We start from the raw sequence: 19,533 nt of genomic DNA, 5'->3' as shown, positions 1-19,533 counted from the left end.
GGTACAATACTTACTGAGGTCAGTGAGTTCTCAGGAAAGTAATATATAGTTGTCCAGGACTAAATACATGCTTCAGAAAGTACAGTGTGGATTTGGCTGAACTTCTGTCCCTGGGACTTTTTCTCTGGATATCAAGAAGGCTAGAGATAAAGGAAACGGCTTCTTCTGGAGGCGAGAAGCAGATGTGTATTGGGAGGACAAGAGAGGTCCTGGCTGTGGGACGGCGGTCGTAGCCTGGCTGGCTGAGTTGAGACCCACAGTCGTCTTCCCCAGGGATGTCAGCCCGTCGACTGTTCAGTCATCACTCTGGCCACAGTCGTCTTCTCTTCCTTCACTGCGCCTCACCCTTCCTCACCTTAGTAGCTTCAATTCAGTCTCACCAACATTTCATTTCTTCTAAAGTTTCTCACAGGTGTTTTTTTTAACCAGGGTTTAGCCATTTTTAAGTTCCTTAAAACTTCAAACACTATTTTAAGTAACTAAATCCTCAAAAAACACATCCAGCTTTTAAATTAAGTAAACGGATGCTCAAAACATGTCTTAGTGTTTATTTTATTTTATTTTTCAATTACAGTTGACATTTAATATTTTTTTATATTAGTTTTAGGTGTATAGCACAGTGGTTAGACAATCATATAATTTACAAAGTAATACCCTCAATATTTCAAGCCTCCACCTGGCCCCACACACAGTTATTACAATATTATTGACTATGTTCCCCATGCTGTACTTTACATCCCCATGACTATTTTGTGACTGCCAATTTGTACGTCTCAATCTCTTCACCTTTTTCACCCAGTCTCCAAGCTCCCCTCCCCTCTGGCAGCCATCGGTTTGTTCTCTGTATCTATGGGTCTGTTTCTGTTTTGTTCTTGTGCTTTGTTCTTTAGATTCCACATATAAATGAAAGAATACAGCATTTGTCTTTCTCTGTCTGACTTATTTCACTTAGCATAGTACCCTCTAGGTCTATCCATGCTGTTATAAATGGTAAGATTTCATTCTTTTTCAATGGCTGGGTAATATTCCATTGTGTATCTGACCACTGCTTTTTTATCCATTCATTTATTGATAGGCACTTGGGTTGCTTCCACGTCTTGGCTATTGTAGGTAACGCTGCAATGAACATAGGGGCGCATATATTTTTTCAAATTAGTGTTTTGGGTTCCTTTATACCTAGAAGTGGAATTGCTGGGTCATAAGGCCGTTCCATTTTAAATTTTTTGAGGAACCTCCATACTGTTTTCCACAGTGGCTGCACCAGTCTGTGTTCCCACCAGCGGTGCACAAGGGCTCCATTTCACAACATTGTTGTCAACACTTGTTGTTTGTTGATTTATTGATGGCAGCCATTCTGGCAGGTATGAGATGATATCTCATTGTGGTTTTAATTTTTATTTCTCTTTTGATTAGTGACGTTGAACATCTTTCCATATATCTAGTGGCCATCTGTATGTCATCTTTGGAAGAGTGTCTGTTCAGGTCCTTTGTCCATTTTTTAATTGGACTATTTGTGTGGGGGGGGCTGGAGGGGGTTAAGTTGTATGAGTTCTTTATAAATTGTGGCTATTAACTCCTTATCAGAAGTATCATTGGTGAATATCTTCCAATTACTACGCTGTCTTTTTATTTTGTTGATGGTTTTCTTTGCTGTGCAAAATATTATTTAGTTTGATGTAGTCTGCTTGTTTATTTTCTCTTTTATTTCTCTTGCCTAAGGAGATATGTCAGAAAAAATATATATATTGCTAAGAGAAGTGTCAGAGAGTTTACTGCCTATGTTTTCTTTTAGTTTTATGGTTTCAAGTCTTTTATCCATCTGGAGTTTATTCTCGCGTATGGTGTCAGATAATGGTATGGTATCCATTTTTTTGCATATGCCTGTCCCATTTTCCCAGCACTATTTATTGAATAGTTTGTCTTGACCCCATTGTATGTTCTTGCCTCCTTTATCTTATATTAATCGACCATACAGGCGTGGGTTTATTTCTGGTCTCTCTATTCTGTTTTGTTTACCTATGTGCCTCTTTTGTGCCACTACCATGCTGTTTTGATTTCTATGGCCTTGTGGTATATTTTGATATCAGGTAGTGTGCTTCCTCCAACTTTGTTCTTTCTTCTCAAGATTGCTGTGGCTCTTCGGGGCCTTTGGTGGTCCCATCTACATTTTTGGATTATTTGTTCTGGTTCTGTAAAAAATGCCATTGGTATTTTGATAGGGGTTACATTGAATCTATAGATTACCTTGGGTAGTACGGACATTTTAAAGACATTAATTCTCCCTATTCTTGAGCACAGTATGTGTTTCCATTTATTTATATCTTCTTCATTTTCTTTCCTCAGTGTCTTATAATTTTCCAAGTACAGACCTTTTACTTCCTTGGTTAAATTTATTCCTAGGTATTTTATTTATTTTTTGATGCAACTGTAAATGATTTTTTTTTTTTTAGTTTTCATTTCTTTTCTTTTCTTTTTTTTTTAAATATATCTTTATTGATTTTAGAGAGAGGAAGGGAGAGGGAGAGAGAGAGATAGAAACATCAATGATGAGAGAGTCATTGATCGAGCCCACAATCCAGGCATGTGCCCTGACTGGGAATCGAACCCCGATCGCCTGGATCCTAGGTCAGTGCGCAACCGCTGAGCCACGCCCAGCTGGGCTAGTTTTCGTTTCTGATGATTCATTATTGGTGTATAAAAATGTCAGTGATTTCTCCCTGAATATTTGTTTTGTATCCTGCTACTTTACTGAATTCATTCATCAGTTCTAGTAGTTTTTTTTGGTGGAATCTTTAGGATTCTTTATATAAAATATCTTGTCATCTGCAAATAATGACAGTTTTACTTTTTCCTTTCCAATTTGGGTGCCTTTTGTTTCTTCTTCTTGTGTGATTGCTGTGGCTGGATCTTCTAATACTGCGTTGAATAAGAATAGTGGAAGTGGACATCCCTGTCTTATTCCTGATCTTAAGGAAAATGCTTTTAGTTTTTACCTATTAAGTATGATTTTAGCTGTGGTTTTGCCATATATGGCCTTTATTATGTTGAGTAAGTTCCCTTTATTCCCACTTTGCTGAGAGTTTTTACCATAAATAGATGCTGGATTTTATCAAATGCTTCTTTTCTTTATCTATTGATATGATTATGTAATTTTTATTTTTCATTTTGCTTATGTGGTATATCACATTCCTTGATTTACAGATATTGAACCAACCTTGTATTTCAGGAATAAATCCCATTTGATTATGGTGTATGATCTTTTTAATGTATTGCTGAATTCGGTCTGCTAATATTTTATTGAGGATTTTAACATTTATGTTCATCAGGGCTATTGGCCTATAATTGTCTTTCTTTATAGTGTCTTTATTTAGATTTGGAATCAGGATACTGCTGGCCTCATAAAATGAGTTTGGGAGTCTTTCCTCCTTTTGAGTTTTTTGGAATAGTTTGAGAAGGATAGGTGTTAATTCTTCTTTGAGTGTTTGGTAAAATTTACCAGTGAAGTCATCTGTCCAGGACTTTTGTTTGTTGGGAGTTTTTTGATTACTGCTTCAATTTTGTTGGTTGTAATCCATCTGTTCAGATTTTCTGTTTTGTCTTGATTCAGTCTTGGAAGATTGTATGTTTCTAGGAATTTATCCATTTCTTACAGATTGTCCAATTTGTTGGCATATAATTGTTAGTAGTATTTCCCTATAATCTTTTGTATTTCTGTGGTGTCATTGTCACTTCTGTTCCATTTCTGATTTTAGTTTTTTGGTCTCTCTTTTTTTCTTGACAACTCTGGCTAAAGGTTTATCAATCTTGTTTATCTTTTCAAGGAACCAACTCTTGGTTTCATTGATCTTTTGTACTGTTTTTTAGACTCTATTTCAACAGGTCCTCTTCTTAAAAAATACCTTTGTGCATTATATTGAAATAGAAATAGATCAGATCACACATGTGATAATATTGGTACATGTTGCAGAAATTCTAGGCTATATGATAATTCAAATGTTTTAAAATTTGTCATTTTTAGATTATATCTACTTTAGATTTATGCACCTCTAAATATTCAATCTTTCTAAATTATATAAATAATCCTCAAAAATTCATATAATTCTTAAAAACAGTCATCATATACCTATCACCTTCCAGTACAGACACAAACCAGAACAATACTGTAGGATTTCAATATTTGAAGTTCAAAGACCAGACAAAACCCATCCTTGGCATCTGAAGTAGGACACTGGTCACTCTTGGCAGAAGTGACTAGGAAGGAGGTTGAGGGAACTTAGACTGGGACATGTTGTAGGGGCTTGGTGATACTGTGTTTCTTGTCTCAGCTGCTGGTCACATGGCATGTCCAATTTGTGAAAATTAATTGAGCTGTAGACTTAGGATTTGTACATGTCAATGTATGTTATACTGCTATCAGGAAAACAGAGAAAAATGAGGAATTATGAGTTTTTAACATTCTTGAATGCTTAGAATGTTCCAAGCACTGTGAACAAGTCAGGTGAGATCCCTGTGTTAAAATGCAGAGCACCAAGCCTAGCACAGAAAAGCACCTAATAAGCATGAACTGGTATAATTCCCTTTAGAGAGGGGGAAACCAAATGGTGCAGGCAGACTGAAAGGCAGCTGAGAATGGACAGAAGGACACCTACAGGTGGGGAACCGTGGGAAATGGGGCTGCAGGGTGAAGCAGGGGCAGATCAAGTGGGACCGTGTGAAGAACCCAAGCGAAAGGAATAGAAATGTCTCCTAAAAGCCACAGAACTCCAGCAGAAAGTTTTAACAGGAAAATGCATGGCCAGACAGGTCAGCTGCCTTTCTAACCTTCCTACAGTTCGGCCTCAGTTCTCCAGAGTTCCAGCTTCCAGCCCGAAAGCACCCCTGCATGCATCTCATGCAAGCCGATGGCAGTGGGGTTCTATCTGGTTCCATTGGGAGGAGCAGGAAGTGCTCCCCAGCCCACCCCCTGGAGGCGTCGCCCAGCACTGAGCCTCTTCCATACATTTCATCACTGTGTCCCAGGGCTGAGAAAATCTCGACTTCTGGCACCCTCAGAGTCGGGTGTTGGATTTATGTGTCCAGGTGCTAAAAGCTCGCTCCCAGGTGCTTCCCACTCTTGCAGCCCCACCTTTGCTTGTTAGGTCTGGAAGGGACCTCAGAGAGTCCTGCCTCTCACTGTGTATCAGACAGGTCCCCCAACCACAGAGCAAGGGAGTAGGAAAGTGGGGGCCAGGCCCTGGCTCTCAGCGCTCCGAGTCTCTCCCGTCTCTGTCCAGTTACAGCTGGAGAATTTATATTGTACAGAGAAGGGGTTTAGGGAACAGTTTAGCTGGGGGCAGGGGGAGCCTGAAGCTGCTTTTGCATATAGTAGTTTTATTTGAAATTGAGGAAACTTCAGCATCTACACCAAAGAATGAGGTACTGATGGACAAAGGGTGGGGGACACTAAATCCCTCTCACTGCACAGTCCCCCCCCCCCCAAGGCAGACAGAATCCTCTTCATTTCTAAAGGGCCCCAGGTTGCTACAGAACATGCAAAACCTTTGTCCGCATGTAAATATTTAATGGGCCCAAGGAGCCAGGGCTAGAGAGTGAAGCAGGAGGTAAGGAGGGGCCTGGAAAGGATGGATTGTGAAGTGGCCCAGGCGCTCCCTTTCCGTCCCTCAGCGTCACCGTAATCACCAGAGTGCCTGCCGCTTTCTTTCTGAAGCTGAGTCCAGTGTCCCCCTTCAGCCGGGGGGCTGGGGGCCCAGAAGCATTTCCTGCCTCGGCGGTGACAGTGGCAGAGGCGGGAGGAGAGGGGAAGGGAGGGCTGACTCCCAGCCAGAGGTCTGATGCTGTCCTCCGTCCGTTCCAGGGGAGGCTCAGACGCAAGAACAAGATGAAAGCTGCGCCGCTGCCGAGGTGTTGACAGCACCCGAGGACGCTGGGAGGCCTGCTGTCAGCTCCCCCGCAAACCAGAGCCGCGGGGGCCAGCGCGAGCCCTTTCACCCTGCCCTGCCCCGGCTGCCTGCCGAGGAAGGAGAAGCCAACGGGCTCCGGAGGGAAACGGTGACACTGATGGAGGAACAGGCCGCTGCGGAACCGGGCGGGGTCGGCGGCGACAGTCCCCTGGAGGGCCTGAGGGACGACAGGGGGCCGGGCCTGGCCTCCGGGGGGCCGCTTCCCAGATGCTCCTCTGAGTCCAGCCAGCCCGCACCCGAAGCTGCCACCCTGGAAGATGGCAAGGAGCCTCCAGAGGCCGGAGGCCCAAGGAGCACCATGAAAACATGAAGGGGAGAGGGACCTGGCACGGTGACACATCGAAGGCACTGGGGACGGTAAAGAGTTCGTCGTCAGAACAGCTCTCCGAAGTCGCTTTCTCCTAAAACACCTCCAAGTCTGCAAGTGAGAAAAGACACGGGTCCTGTCGCACACTGTGACTACTCTGATGCCAGCACAGTTTGATTTATTAAATGCGGGTCCTCAGGCTTCTAAGTGTCATCTCTTTCTGCCGAAGACGCACCGCTGTGAACATGGCCAGGCACGGAATCGCGTCCGCCATATGGCTGGGTTTTGGCATCCGTCTTTCTGTCAGCATTTGTTTTATTAGAGATAAGATTTTTTTTTTTATTAGCGTTTAATGTTGCCAATCAAAATTATGGGAAGAGCTTGAAACCAATGGGGTTTTTAATCAGATCTGCGTCTTTGCAACAGTTAGGCAGCTGGAGACCAGGGTGTAATTGAGCATAATGGGTCCAGAGGGCCCGCCTGTCCACTTCCTCGTGTCAGGTCCCGGCAGGACCCCCCTCATGGGTGTTCTTGGCATCCTGCCTGCGGCACTGTCTGTCCTGGCACCGGCTGGCAGGTGGAAAGGGGCTTAGGCAGGCTCAGAATGTGGGGCTTCTGGTCTGAAATCCACAGCCCCTGTGGAGACCTGTTTGCTGACGGCTAGAGCCGAGTGTTCCAGCCTGTAATTCTGCAGGATTAATCGACTGGACTGATGGGGGTTGGGGGGTGAGAAAGGAGGGTGGGGACTCCAGGGGTGTTTTGATTTTTTGTTTTTGAAATAAGATGAAGGCCAGAACCTGGAAATGCTGCCTCTCTCGTTCGGCCTGTGCTGCATATAGGGTTTTACGGCCATGTGGGATTGGAGCAAGATACAGCTGCTTAGGCCCATTCAGTGTCCCTCCCCACCTGAAACCTCGAACCCTTCACTCCAACAAAATGTGAAGGCTGCCTCCTCTGTGCCCCCAGGTACAAGGATTTTAGAGACAAGACACAGAGCTCATAGGGTGGATAGAGAGAAGAAAACAAAATAACTTTATTCCAGCCTGGTGAGGGGGACTGTGGAACCACGCACTAGCTCCAAGTGTGGGAAAGGAGGGAGTGGTCACCCCCACCTAGTTCTTTCCTTGGGGATAAAATGAGCTTTTCTCGGCAGCATCTGGCACTGCAGAAAACTGAAGGCTCATCGAACGATAGAACATTCTTTGAGCTGAACTCAGTTTCTTTCCCCAGGAAGACCTGATATCAGTTCCCAAAGCTCAAAACACTCTGAGAACCAGAATCACTCCTTTGAGAGGCTCCTGCAGGAAAAAGAGAGGCTCCTGAGGTGGGAAAGCTGGAAAACCCATCCTAAAAACCAGATGTTTACACCAGGATTGTGGTCCAGGTGTGAAACCTGCACATGCGTGGCCAGCCCACCCTAACGCTTCCGGGCCACATTTCATCTCCTGGGCTGCTCTGCTAGCAGAGCAGGAGCCTGCAGGGATTTGTGCTGTCTCACTCTGAAGGGGCAAAGTGCAGACGAGAAGGTCCAGTCCTTTGCCTTGTGCACAGCGTGGGAAACCTCCAGCTGCTTTCTTTCCACTCACTGCAGGTCCCCCCACCCCCGCTGGGGGAATGGGGCCATGCTGGAGTCAGTGCACTGTTGTTCCTGGTGAGCTGGGCATACCCGCCCCCAGCTGCTCCAGCTTCTCCCCCCTCCCCAGGCCCCCCTAACTTCCCCTCCAGGGAGGCCGCTTCTGCAGCTGCAGAGCCTGCACAGCCCAGCAGCCACAGAAATCATCTTCCTGCTGCACTAGGCCTTAATCGTCTGCAAATGTTCAGCATTACTGCATAGGACGCCAGTCACCGAAGGAAAACACAGCCAGATTTAATACAATAATAACAAGAGGAAAAATGTCTCCCCGCAGAAGCTCTGGTTTTGACACACAGTCCGCCAGGTGCACGTCTTTAGGGCCTGTTCATCACTTTCTGGAAATCAGGCTTATAATAAACCCCCAACACATCTCATCATGGGCAGGGAAACTGCCATGAGCACCAGGGAGTCTGGGGTTCAGGGCAGGGAGGTCACAGAGAGCGACAACCTAAACCCTATGTGTGCAATCGGCCTAGAAAGGCTTTGTGTTATTGAGATGACATTGTGGCGTTGGAGCCAATGAGTTGATCCTGTTGTATGTGTAACCCTGACAACACCCTATATACATGTGATATTGTCCCACCTCTGCTGTCCCCACCCAACACGATTCTTTTGTCCCACGGGCATTAAAGAGAGTTTCAGCGATTACTTATGGTTGTCTTTTGTCTTTTTAAGAGTCACTGGGAAAGGCTGCCGCGTTCTCTCCCCTATTCCACCAGATAACCTTGCATCAGTCGGTATCCTCAGCTATAATTCACACTTTTTGTTTAAGAAACTTGGACAATAGAAAAATGAATTCTGTTCCACAGCAAGGACTTCAGAAGTAGGGCATTCGGGGTTTGGCTTATTCAAGGTCATCAAGGATCTGGGTTCCTATCTTCTTGCTCTGCCGCCTTGGTGTCAGCTACTTCCTCAGGCTAACAAGAAGGCTGCAACAGCGCCAGGCATCACCTCTTCTCACATCTGTGTTCAAAGGCAAAGGGAAGTGTCTCCTTCTTTGTGTGTGTGTATGTGTAAGAGCAAAACACCCAGTTCTTGTCACATTTCGTTGGAAAGAATTGTCACACGCCTATGTCTAAACCAGTCCCTGACTAGAGAGAGAGAATTAGTCATGGGTTTAGGTTCATCAAGATCACTCTCTGAATTGGGGAGGGGCCTTGTCCCTGAACATGCAGACTCTAAAAGGGTAAACACAAAACAAAATCAGGTCTTGAGAAATAGAGGAGAGCTGAGAATAGATTTGAGGAGGTCACCAACAGCATTGTCACTGAACCCCACGAGTCCGGTTTGGTTTCGTTTAACCCTTAAAAAGCCAGACTATTACGTTACTGATGAGAGTTGAGTTTGGGGAGGGGTGGTGGCGGTGGTTTTGTTAAGAAAAATGCCATCTCCCCTCTCCTCTCTCCTGGCTTCTTTATCATCTGTCCTGTTTTGCAGCTGGAACGCTCCCACCTTTGTTTACCTCTTCAAGTGTGTCTGTCCTTCCATTATTTTTCCAGCCTGGTTGCCAGCAGAATGCAGAGCAGTCTGGATAAATGAAACGGAGCTGACAGGTCTCTTAATGAAAGCTTGTTTGCACACACCGCATTGTTTGTGATCTCCCTGTACCTGAGAGCCTGTGGGTGAGGATTTTTACATATGACTGTTAGTCGTTCTTTTAATTAAGGCCCGTGGAAATGGATTGGATTTTGTAAACCAGGCATTTCTCATCCCTAACTCCTTCCCTCCCCACGCCGCCTCTGTCCCCCCCCTTTCTTCGCCTCACAGGGCCATTCCCCAGGTCTCCCTAGCTGGGAGGCTCCCGGTGGCACTCCGCTCAGCCCCTGCAGGAGCCTCCTCCCAGCTGGCACTCTTAAATAAGCTAAATTCGTTTTCCCATCATTGCTCCTTTGCTGTGCCCTCCCTCCCAAACACACACCACCGTCACAATGCGAAGTTCTGAAAAGGGGGTGCCGGTGCTGGTTGGGCCCATTTTGGAGCACATTTTCGGATGTGTTCTTCCAACCGGAGCACCGCACCCCGATTCACGGGGCATAAAAGGTTCAATCTCCTCTTTAAGGGGTTTCAAAGACCCACTGCTTGCTCCACGGGGTTATCTTGACTGTCTCTTTAAAATTACAGCATGCTTTTGCTCCTCTTGGGTTTCTGCTCCTCCAAAAACTGGTGTTTTCTCCTGGCTCGGCCGCTTTCCTGCAGCCCAGGGCTGGCTGGGTGCCTGCCTCTCTTTGACAGAGTTCTCTACTTGAGCCCCTTCTCCCTCTGCTTTCATTCGGGAAGGCTCCATGTGGAACAGTCTCCCCCCCTTAATAATACCGAGGGAACCTTAGGATGTCAGAAAGGCAGAGGAGTCCCCTTAACTCACCGCTTTAATATATTCCCTTTTTCCAGGTGTCTTTCTAAACAGAGAAAAATGTGAAGATCAGAGAGATGCCATAGAGAGCTCAGTAGTGAATCTAAATAGAAACGAGAAGCCGAAAAAATAAGAAGGACCCATCTCTCGATATTATGATTGCTCACAAAAACAAAACAAAACGTGTTGATATAGCATGAAGGCAATTTAAGATGATAGATACGGACGCGCTGCCTTCCATTTCGTATCACCTCTTTGCTAAATGGGAATGGTTTTGAATGCATAGTGAATGTCTGCGTAATACCGACAAGTTTGACTTTCCGGAACCTATGTGAGCCCAGGAATATACATATTTTGAGACGTTAGCCGAGGCCAGTGATAGCCTATTAAATTCAAAACAATTGGCTTAAAAAAGAAAGAACGAAAAAAAAGCCCTGGCTGGTTTTGCTCAGTGGTTAGAGCATCAGCCCTCGGACCGAAGGGTCTCGGGTTCAATTCCTGGTCAAGGGCGCGTATCTCAGCTGTGGTTCGATCCGCCCTCCTGGTCAGGGATCGTGTGGGGGGCAACCAATTGATGTGTGTCTCACGTCGATGTTTCTCTCTCTCTCTCTTTCCCCCTCCTTCCTTCCTTCCTTCCTTCCTTCCTTCCTTCCTTCCTTCCTTCCTTCCTCTCTCTCTCTCTCTCTAAAAATCAATGACAAAAATATCTTTGGGAGAGGATTTAAAAAAGGCAAAACAGCTGCTATTTTGTAGTTTAATTTAAAGAAAGAAGTAACTTCTATTCATTTACAGACCTTGCTTTATTGGATTCTGTGATCATCATGTATCATGACTGTATCGTTTTTGTTACCTGAAATAAAACTGTGGTAATTTTCCCGATATAGATGATTAATTATCTTTATTATTTAGGTCATTCTCTCTTTCCACCCTAGCTGCAGGCCAATCATAGACTGAATGTTTCTTCATATTGTAGCAACTTATCAGTTACAATCTGTCACCTAAAATTATTAGCTCGTATGCTCGTCATGAAAATTATGGAGAATGTAAAGATTTTATACATTCAGTCAAAAATGCCAGATCTAAAATCAGTTGGTTTATTTCCTGCAATCTTTCAAGTTGACCAAAGCACTCACTGATTTGCTCTATTTTCTTACAGTTTTAGTATTTCCGTATATATATGCACTGAAAAGCCCAACTCAGAAAAATCTGCAATTCTGAGAAAAAGCTTATCCTAAACATCTAAAGATAGCATTTCTAATTATTGTCTACATTGTGTTTAAACTGTGCGAACTTGAGCATTATTCTCACTTTACCAGCTGTGTCTAGGTAGAGTCATTACATCAAATGCTTCTAATTTTACAAAAAGAAATCAAAACAAGTGTGTGTTTAAGTCTCGGTGACAAATGCAAACCCTGTGAGTCAAATAGGCAAGCTGATTAGCAAGCTGGCTGGGAAGTCAAAACAGCAAATGTAAAGAGATTAACAAAACAGATCTGTAAGAGGAGAGGGGTGAAAATAGCCTCCAGGGGCCAAGTGGGGTCCAGAGGGTGTGTTTAGTGGCGCACGCCCGCTTCTGTGCCAAGAAGCAGGCACCTGCCTTTATGGCCCACTATCTTCCCCTCATCTTAGGTCCCCTCCCCACAAGTGCTGGGATCACCGAGTTTCTCTCAGGCAACCTAACAGCTGCAGAAACCTTCTTACAAACCTAAGGGGTGGCAAACTGTCCTTTACTGGAATCTTTCTAGTTGCATGGCACTCAGTACCTTACAAGATAGTCCAATCCATTAGTAGGACCTATTTTTCTGATCTCGGCCAGGGTTATTATTTAGACAGTTATTAGATCCTTAGATCTTCATGTTATGCTATATTCCTTTCCTGAATAATACTCGATTTAATACAGTAATCCAATGGGATAGTCTTATTTTACAAGTGAGAAAACCCAGGCCAGGAGAGGTGAAGTGACTTGCTCAGGTCACACAGCTTGTACATACGGCAGAGCTGGGGTTCCAAACAGGCCTTTGTAGCTGAGCCTGAGCTGTCAACACCATTCCTTGGCCCTGACAGTGGACTGGAATTTGCCCTTGTATTATTTCCTCTATGTTTCTTGACTCTGGAGCCCCATGGAATAGTTTAACAATTTCATTCCTATTGATGGACAGAATAGAAAGGAGTGGGTCTGCTGGGGTCTCTCTTTAGTCGGGGCGGCTGAGGTAGTGAAGAGAGAAACTAAGAACAGAAGGTGCTGTGGTCTGAGTGTCCCCCCAAAGTAAATATGTTGAAATGCTAACCCTCAAAGATGATGGTAGTAGGAGGTGGGGCCTTTGGGAGACCCCAAAATCATGAGGGGGGCTGGAGGGATCCAGGGGGTGACTCTCAGGAGTGAGATTAATGCCTACGAGGCTCCAGAGAGACCCCTTTCCCCTCCCACAGTGTGAGGACACAGTGAAAAAGCACTGGCTGCGAACCCCAAAGAGGTCTCTAACCTGACCATGCTGGGGCCATGATCTTGGACTTCCAGCCTCTGGAACTGTGAGAAATAAATTCTGTTGTTTCTAAGCTACCTAGTCTGGTGTGTTTTTGTTTGTTTTTTGTGATAACAGTTGAAACAGATGAAGACAGAAGGTAAGTGATGAAAAGTATCAGTCTCCTTCTGAAAAATAAACCCAAACCTCCCTGGAAGATCCTGAATTAACCTAAAATCTGGGCGGCAGAGTCAAAGATGGCCTGTTTGGGATTTTATTCCTCTCCATCCTGCGTCCCTATGTAATTGCTGCCCTGTTTTTGGAACTTTTAATTGTGGGGATAGGTAAACACATCCATTTGAGACCAGGAAGTTTAAAGACTCAGTTTGCTAATTCCCTTTCTATGCTGTCCGGTACAGTTCAAGTTAATATTTCAAACCAGTGAGAACCAGTTGGTGGAGCAAAGTCACCCCAAAATAATAGCCTTTCTCTCCAAATGTCAGTTGGGTTCAAAGAAAGAATTTTCAATAACAAGCTAGTCATAGGAAGAGGTAAAAATAACCACTGGGGATGGGCTTCTGGCTCAGGCTCAGTTTGTAAGAGTCTGGGAGAAACGGGAGCTGCCTCCAACTAACCAGGGTGGAAAAGCCGCAGCTGGGAAGGGAGTCTACCCCAGGAGGTTGAAAAGTTATTGTCAGAACTTTTATTCAGTAAATGAAGGTGGATACGCAAGACCGATCTAGCCTGTGTGCAGATGGTAATTTTCAAAAAGAGGCTGCAACTCCAACAAGCTTCGAATTAAAATCAGCCGGCCTTTGGGCCCCACTGCTTCCAAGTGCCTTTGTGTGGAGAAGAGCATTGTCCTGCTTGTGAGGCCGCTGATTTCCTTTGCCAGCACCAGCCTCCCTGTAACTTGCGCAGTGCCACTGCTCCACTGGCGGGTCTCGGCCACCTGGGAAATGGACCTCACCTGCACTTAGAGGCAGATGTGAGGAGCCACAGGGCCCGAGCCAGTGGCTCTAATGTCAGAATCACCAGAAGCATATTGCAAATAGATCTCCTCTCCCTTAGGGTTCCACAGCCCGGGGATGTAGCCCAGGAAGCTGAATTTTTCCCCCTCTCACTTCCCACCGGGGACTGAACATTGTTGCTGGCAGAATTGGGAAGGGAAGGGTAAGGAGAAGTCCTAAAGGGGATTTGGGAAATATCTTTGCTATTTTCAAATAGTAACTGAGCCCGGGAGAGAAGCCTGAAACAAACAACCAAGGCCCGGGTGCGGTTCTGAGCTGCTGAGTTTTTAATGTGCAACGTGAAGACTGTCGAACAGCCCCGAGGGGTGTCTGCTCCCTGCGCGGTGGCGGTGCTGAGACCAGCTGGAGGCCGGGGGAGCCACCTAGCTGCAGGCGCCCCTGCTGGCGGGGCCACACGCTGGTGCTGGTGGTGAGGTGGGCACCCGAGGCGGCCTCAGGGCCCGTCTGAGCGCGCCCAGGAGGAATCTAAGGGGGGGTTGGGGGGGATGCGGTCCTTAGTGCACAGAGTTATCTCAGGGTTCATGGGGTGAGGGTAGGGTTGTCAGGGTAGAAAGGGAACTCAGGCGTCTAGGAGACCCTCAGGGTAGGTGGGGTAGATGGTAGAGGGGTGTACCCCTGGGGGTTCCCAGAGCTCGGGGTGAGGGTGCCTTGAAGGTGGGGGCTGCCCTTCGGATGGAGGGGGTGTTTCAGCATATCTGGTTGGCGATATCAGGGTAGGGGTCACTTTAGGGGAGACCTCGGCGGTGGACAAAGTGTCTCTGGAAGGTTAGAAGGTGTCTCTGGAAGAAGAGAGAAAATCAAGGTGGGCAGGGTCTGGGGGCACGTGGAGGGGATCTCAGGCTGCTCAGAGGGGGCCGGATCACGGAGGGGCCCGGGCGCTCGGGAGCGGCGCCACCTGCAGGGGGCGCTCAGGCGGCCTTGCACTCGCTCTCGCGCCGCCGCTTCTTGCGCTCCGCCTGCTCCTGCGCCTGGCGCGCCCAGGGCGCGGGCCCGCACACGCCCACCACGCAGCAGGCCAGCCGCCGGCCCGCGTTGCCGTTGGCCAGGCTGGCCGCGTTGCCGCCGCGGCCCAGGTCGTCCTCGCCCTCGTGCACCACGACGGCGCGGCCCAGGATGGAGTGCGGGCCGCTGAGCGCCGCGCCCAGGCCCGGGCGGTACTTCCAGAGGCCGCCGTCCCGCACGGCGAAGTTGCCGAAGTCGCCGGGGTGCTGCGGGTGCTGCACGCCCAGCGGGTTGTAGTGCGGCCCGGTGGAGTCACAGCCCTGGCTCAGGTCCCCGAACTGGTGCACGTGGATGGCGCGGCTGGACACGTTGGGCTCGGCCGGGAAGCCCTCCAGCTGGAAGAAGGCGTCCAGCCGCGCCGCGGGCGCCAGCTGCCGGAAGAGCACGAGGCCGGTCACCTGCGGCTGGTCGGCGCCCAGAGTGGCCGACGGCCGCACGTGGCAGCAGGCGTGCAGGGTGGCGTCCGGGCCGCCGCCGCCCGGCGCCCGGCGCCCCAGCACCTCCTCCCAGATCTCTGTCACTTTGGCGTGCATGTCGCGGATCTGCTGCTCTGCGTCGAAGCTGGCGCCGGACGCCTCTGCGCCCACCCAGGCGTCCCCGGAGCAGGCCACCAGGAGCCAGCAGGCACACAGCAGCGCCCTCATGGCTGGAGTCCGGCACCTGCAGGCGCGGGGGGGGGGGGGGGGCTTAGTCAGCAGAGACCGGGAATCTCAGGGACCCCAGGTGGTTGGATCCCACCCATCCCCACCAAGGGGCGTCTTTGCCCATTCGTTCTTCCAGCCCATGTTTCTCCAGGTCTTACTGTGTTCTAGAAACTGTGCCAAGTACTGTGCTTGTAAAGATGGATGACACAAAACTCTCCAGGAACTCATGGGGATCTTTCTGAGCCACGAATCTGATCATGGTTCTCCCAAGTCCTGTCTTCATGTGTGGGGAGTCCTCAGAGCAAGGGGGAGAGGCTCTCAGGGCACATGAGAGGGGACCCCAGGGCCCCTCCTCCTCTTCATCTCCTCTCCCTGCTGCGCTAAGCATCCTGCCTACAGTCTGTTAGGGCTGCCCCTGCCTTCTTGGTCTTTGCAGAGCTGTGCCCTCGCTCTGAAGTGACCTGTCCCCCTTCTCTACCCTGGTCGGTAGACTTGAAGACAGAAACTCTGTTTGATTCATCAGTAGCCCTGTCATCTCCGCCGGCACCTGGCAGTGGGTAACGTTAAATATGAGCCAGGGATTGAGAGGCTGGATTTGCTGTGCCGAATGTGGATATTAGTTGGGAGGCTTGTGTTGGTGGAAGTTTTTAAGCAGAAGAGTGGGTGGTGAGAGAGCTTTTAGTTCCTTCAGTCTGGCAAGAGAAAGGACGTGGGCTGGACCTTGGGGATGGAGAGGATGGGGGAGAAGGAATGGGAGTCGCCTAGGCAGAGATGCAGACACAGAGAACGAGAAGTAGTCAGAGGGCAATGAGCTAGGAGGCTGTTGCAGTAACCCAAGCCAGCAACGAGGAAGGCGTTTTCCAAGGTGGAGACCGCAGAGGCACAGGGGGCGTGGGTTGGGGGGACATCGTGGGCAGCCCTGCGGGGAAGAAGGCGGAGCAGCTGAGGATGACTGAGTTCCCAGGGGAGACTGGGTGCCCGGATAGTAGTCCGAGGCCCCGAAAAGGAGGAGAGAGGGGGAGATGCTGGTGCGTGCCCAGGTGGGATGTTCAACAGACAGCTGGAAATGCAACCGTGGCGCTTGGAAGAGGCAGTGTAGCTGGGAAGGGTTCTCAGGGTTCGTTGCACATGAGATTCTGGTTCTTAAAAATCAGAGGCCTAAGATATTCTCATTCTGTGGGCCAGAATTGTCTTTTTTTTTTCTTTTTTTTTTTTTTTTAATCCATCAAAGATTCTGGGACCCAGCCAGGGATTTTGGAGTCAGATGCAGATTTGAATCCCAATCCCAACATAAAGTAACTGCAACATTGTCGGGAAAGGTCTGACTATCTCTCTCCCCCACCTTCCTCTCTCTCTAAAATCAATAAAAACAAACAAACAAACAAAAAAACATGTGTCCTTGGGTGAGGATTTAAAAAAATAAAAGAATGGATTCGGAAACTCGCTGCCTAGATCTGAAACCTGACTCTGCCTTCTGCTCTCTAAGGGTTAGCTGTTACTGTTATTTTATTGCAGAGCAGCAGAGAAAATGCTGGGCCTCAGTTTTCTTATCTGCAAATACGGATAATTACGCTTCCTTTGGGGGTTGGCTGCGGGGCTTAGAAGAGACAATCAGAATTGCTAACATTTCCTGAACACACGTGCCAGGCACTGTTAAACACAGTTGGCACATGTCAGTTCATGTGAGCCTCACGAGAACTCTGTGGGGTCGGTGTTATTTTTACCCTCATTCTGAAGTGTGGACACTGAGGCGCAGAGAGGCGAATGTTCTGCCCAAGGTTACAAATTCAGTAACAGTTGAGGACAAGATTGGAAACCATGTGGTCTTCTCCAAGCCCCTGGCTTAGACATCACCACACTGAACAGCTCTCATCTAAGGCACTCAGATCCTGGTACCTAGAAAGTTCTCAGCAAGTGGCAGCTCTTTTCTCAGGGAACAGAGAAAAACTGATGGAGGTTTCAGGCCCATCAGCTGAGAGATGATACTGAAACCATGGGAAGAAGAGCCGGGAAAGGCTCCAAGTGGGAGTGGCGGGTAGGGGGAAAAGCCCAGAAAGCGACATCTGGGGAACCACCTCTGGCATGGCCTGGCGTGGCTTACTACCCTGGAGTCCGGGAAGGGGCTGCCGCAATGGGGACCATCCCTGCCAGACCTCAGCCTCCAGCTTTCCATCACTGGGGACCGCCCCCTCCTTCTGAGGCAGTCCTACCCCTCCAGGAGGGCTCCACCAACTGGAAAGTTCTTCCTTAAAAACATAGAGCAAAAACAGACTGTTCTCTTTCAAGAACACTTGGATAATAATTAACATGTTATGGAGATGTTTTTCTCTTAAGAGAAAAAGATTCTTCCTGAACCCCAGGTAAGCCCTGACTCCTGGTTTCTTAAGCCTTGGGCTTCTGTCCCTCGAGGTCAGCTCGCATGGGGCTCAACCTGCCTGCACAGCCTCCCCCTTAGTCTGAACTGTGGATGGCCAAGTGGTTTCTTTGGGACCTGCTCTGTGCTGGTCTGGAGCGGAGACAAGCTCATTCCTCCACTCACTCTTAGAAGGAGCCTGGCCATGAGCCTGAGCCGCCTCCCCTAAGCAGGGGGCGTTTTCTCAGTAGCTCCAGCCACCTGAGCCATGCAACACCCAGAAGGGGCATCCTTGCTCCTTCCAGATGCGTCTTTACTAACACGAAAGTCCTCTGGGTCTGGCCCTGGCCGATCCAAAGGAGAACAGCTATTTCTCCCGCTTGCCTCCCTCACCGCTCTCCCCAGCGCCCCACTCGTCCATCTCTGGGAGCGGCCAGCCTCTCTCATTGTCTGTTTCTCTCTCAAGATCAAATCCTTTCTAAGACTAGGCCCGAAGCCCCACCCGGCTTAAACTCTTAATAAGCACACTCTCAGAAGAACTAAATGAACCTCAGCTTGGCACCCACCTTGCCAGCTCTTCCCAGAGAGCTTTCCCGCCCGCGAAGTGGAGGCAGCGCCCGGCAGTCGCAGTCGTCGCAGGAATGCAGCCTGACTCGTGAGGCTGGGCTGTTTGTGGATGTCCCGGAAAGCCAGCCCAGGGGAGTGGTCACCCTGAGGAAAGAAGGTCATTGGGCCAGTTCTGGAGGGAAAGCAGGCCAGGCTGGCCTCACCTCCTCCGTTCCTCCTCCCCGAGCCCCTCCCCAGCCCTGGGTTTCCTGGCCAAGAAATTTCTTGTCATGACTTCACCAGTTTGTACAGACGTAGCCAGTGACCTTCAGCACGCAGCAGCCGGGGATAAAAATCAGACAGAAAATAGCCTGTTTGGGAAGGTGCACAATGGTTTCTTTCTTGAGAGGGCCTTTGCTCTCTTCCGATTTCCTTAGCTATTGACTCATGTTCGCTGGACGCTCCTCCGATGGAAATGGGCACCTGACAGATATACGCGATGCTTCTCAGAACTGTGCTGCCCCCCCGGGAAACGCGAGAGGCAGGTGGGGCGGCACAGGGGGCAGAGCCCCAGCTGCGTCCCTTCCCAGCGATGTGCCCCTGGACCAGCTAGCGCCCTGTGCCTCCCTTTCTTCATCTGTAAAATGGGGCTTTAATGCTAACCGGGACCATCGTCATCAGCGTTGCTGTCGCTTTGTTACGGAAGTGATGGAGGAGCCTTTTAAGAGAGTATGTAGTCTGGGGGAACCTCAAGCCCCTCCCTTGCCCGGTGGCCTCTCCTTTGCCGCTGTGATCCTTCCTCAATCACAGAGATCTTCCAGAAATGGAAGCTTTTCTTCCCCAGAAAAGCCCACGTGGGAAAAGGCAGCTTCCCTGACACCCTGTGTGTTCTCCAGCCTTCCTTCAGCAAACGTCCAGAGGGTGCTCACTGCCAGCCGGGTGGTGCACTGTGTGCCGGTGACCGGAGCTGCAGGAGCGCCTGCCCTCGGGGGGTCATGCTCTTGTTGGGGGAACAGCAGTGTCCACAGGCCCGTCCAATACCGAGTGGGGAGCGCAGCTGGGGAGGGATGCACAGGGCCCCTAGGCACACAAACACTAGTCCTGGCCCCCGAAAAGCTTCTTCAGAATCCAGACTTCCGGGCCCCACCCAGGCGGAGTCGATCAGTTGCCAGCAGGAACTTCCTGGAATCATCTTTTTAAAGAGCTGGTCGTCCTAGTGAGCAGCCAAGTCTGGGAACCACCACT

At 48.8% G+C, this 19,533-nt stretch overlaps 2 protein-coding genes across 3 annotated transcripts in view; one reads left to right on the top strand and one right to left on the bottom strand.

Annotated features, from left to right (window-relative positions):
* The window catches only part of CCDC149 (coiled-coil domain containing 149), an 86,555-nt gene extending 78,007 nt beyond the window's left edge, over positions 1 to 8,548 (top strand). For both annotated transcript variants that reach the window (XM_081148410.1, XM_081148409.1), the window contains one exon: positions 5,855 to 8,548. In XM_081148410.1, the coding sequence (XP_081004536.1) occupies positions 5,855 to 6,270 (416 nt within the window). In that variant the 3' untranslated portion in view covers positions 6,271 to 8,548. The remainder of the gene's footprint in view (positions 1 to 5,854) is intronic.
* Positions 8,549 to 13,986: 5,438 nt separating this feature from the next.
* Positions 13,987 to 18,529, bottom strand: SOD3 (superoxide dismutase 3). The gene is made up of 2 exons (XM_081118905.1): positions 18,309 to 18,529; positions 13,987 to 15,405 (listed from the first exon to the last, which is right to left on the bottom strand). The coding sequence occupies exon 2, from the start codon at positions 15,387 to 15,389 to the stop codon at positions 14,652 to 14,654; it is 738 nt and encodes a 245-aa protein (XP_080975031.1). The 5' UTR covers positions 15,390 to 15,405; positions 18,309 to 18,529; the 3' UTR covers positions 13,987 to 14,651.
* Positions 18,530 to 19,533: the final 1,004 nt, after the last annotated feature.

The sequence above is a fragment of the Miniopterus schreibersii genome (genome assembly GCF_964146895.1).
Source record: "Miniopterus schreibersii genome assembly, chromosome: 1".
NCBI lineage: Eukaryota > Metazoa > Chordata > Mammalia > Chiroptera > Miniopteridae > Miniopterus > Miniopterus schreibersii.
Note: the sequence above shows the minus strand (reverse complement) of the source record. Positions and strands in the feature narration are given on the sequence as shown.

Bases quoted from the DNA above. Each gene is read 5' to 3' on its own strand.
- SOD3 (XM_081118905.1), bottom strand. From the start codon at position 15,389: ATGAGGGCGCTGCTGTGTGCCTGCTGGCTCCTGGTGGCCTGCTCCGGG.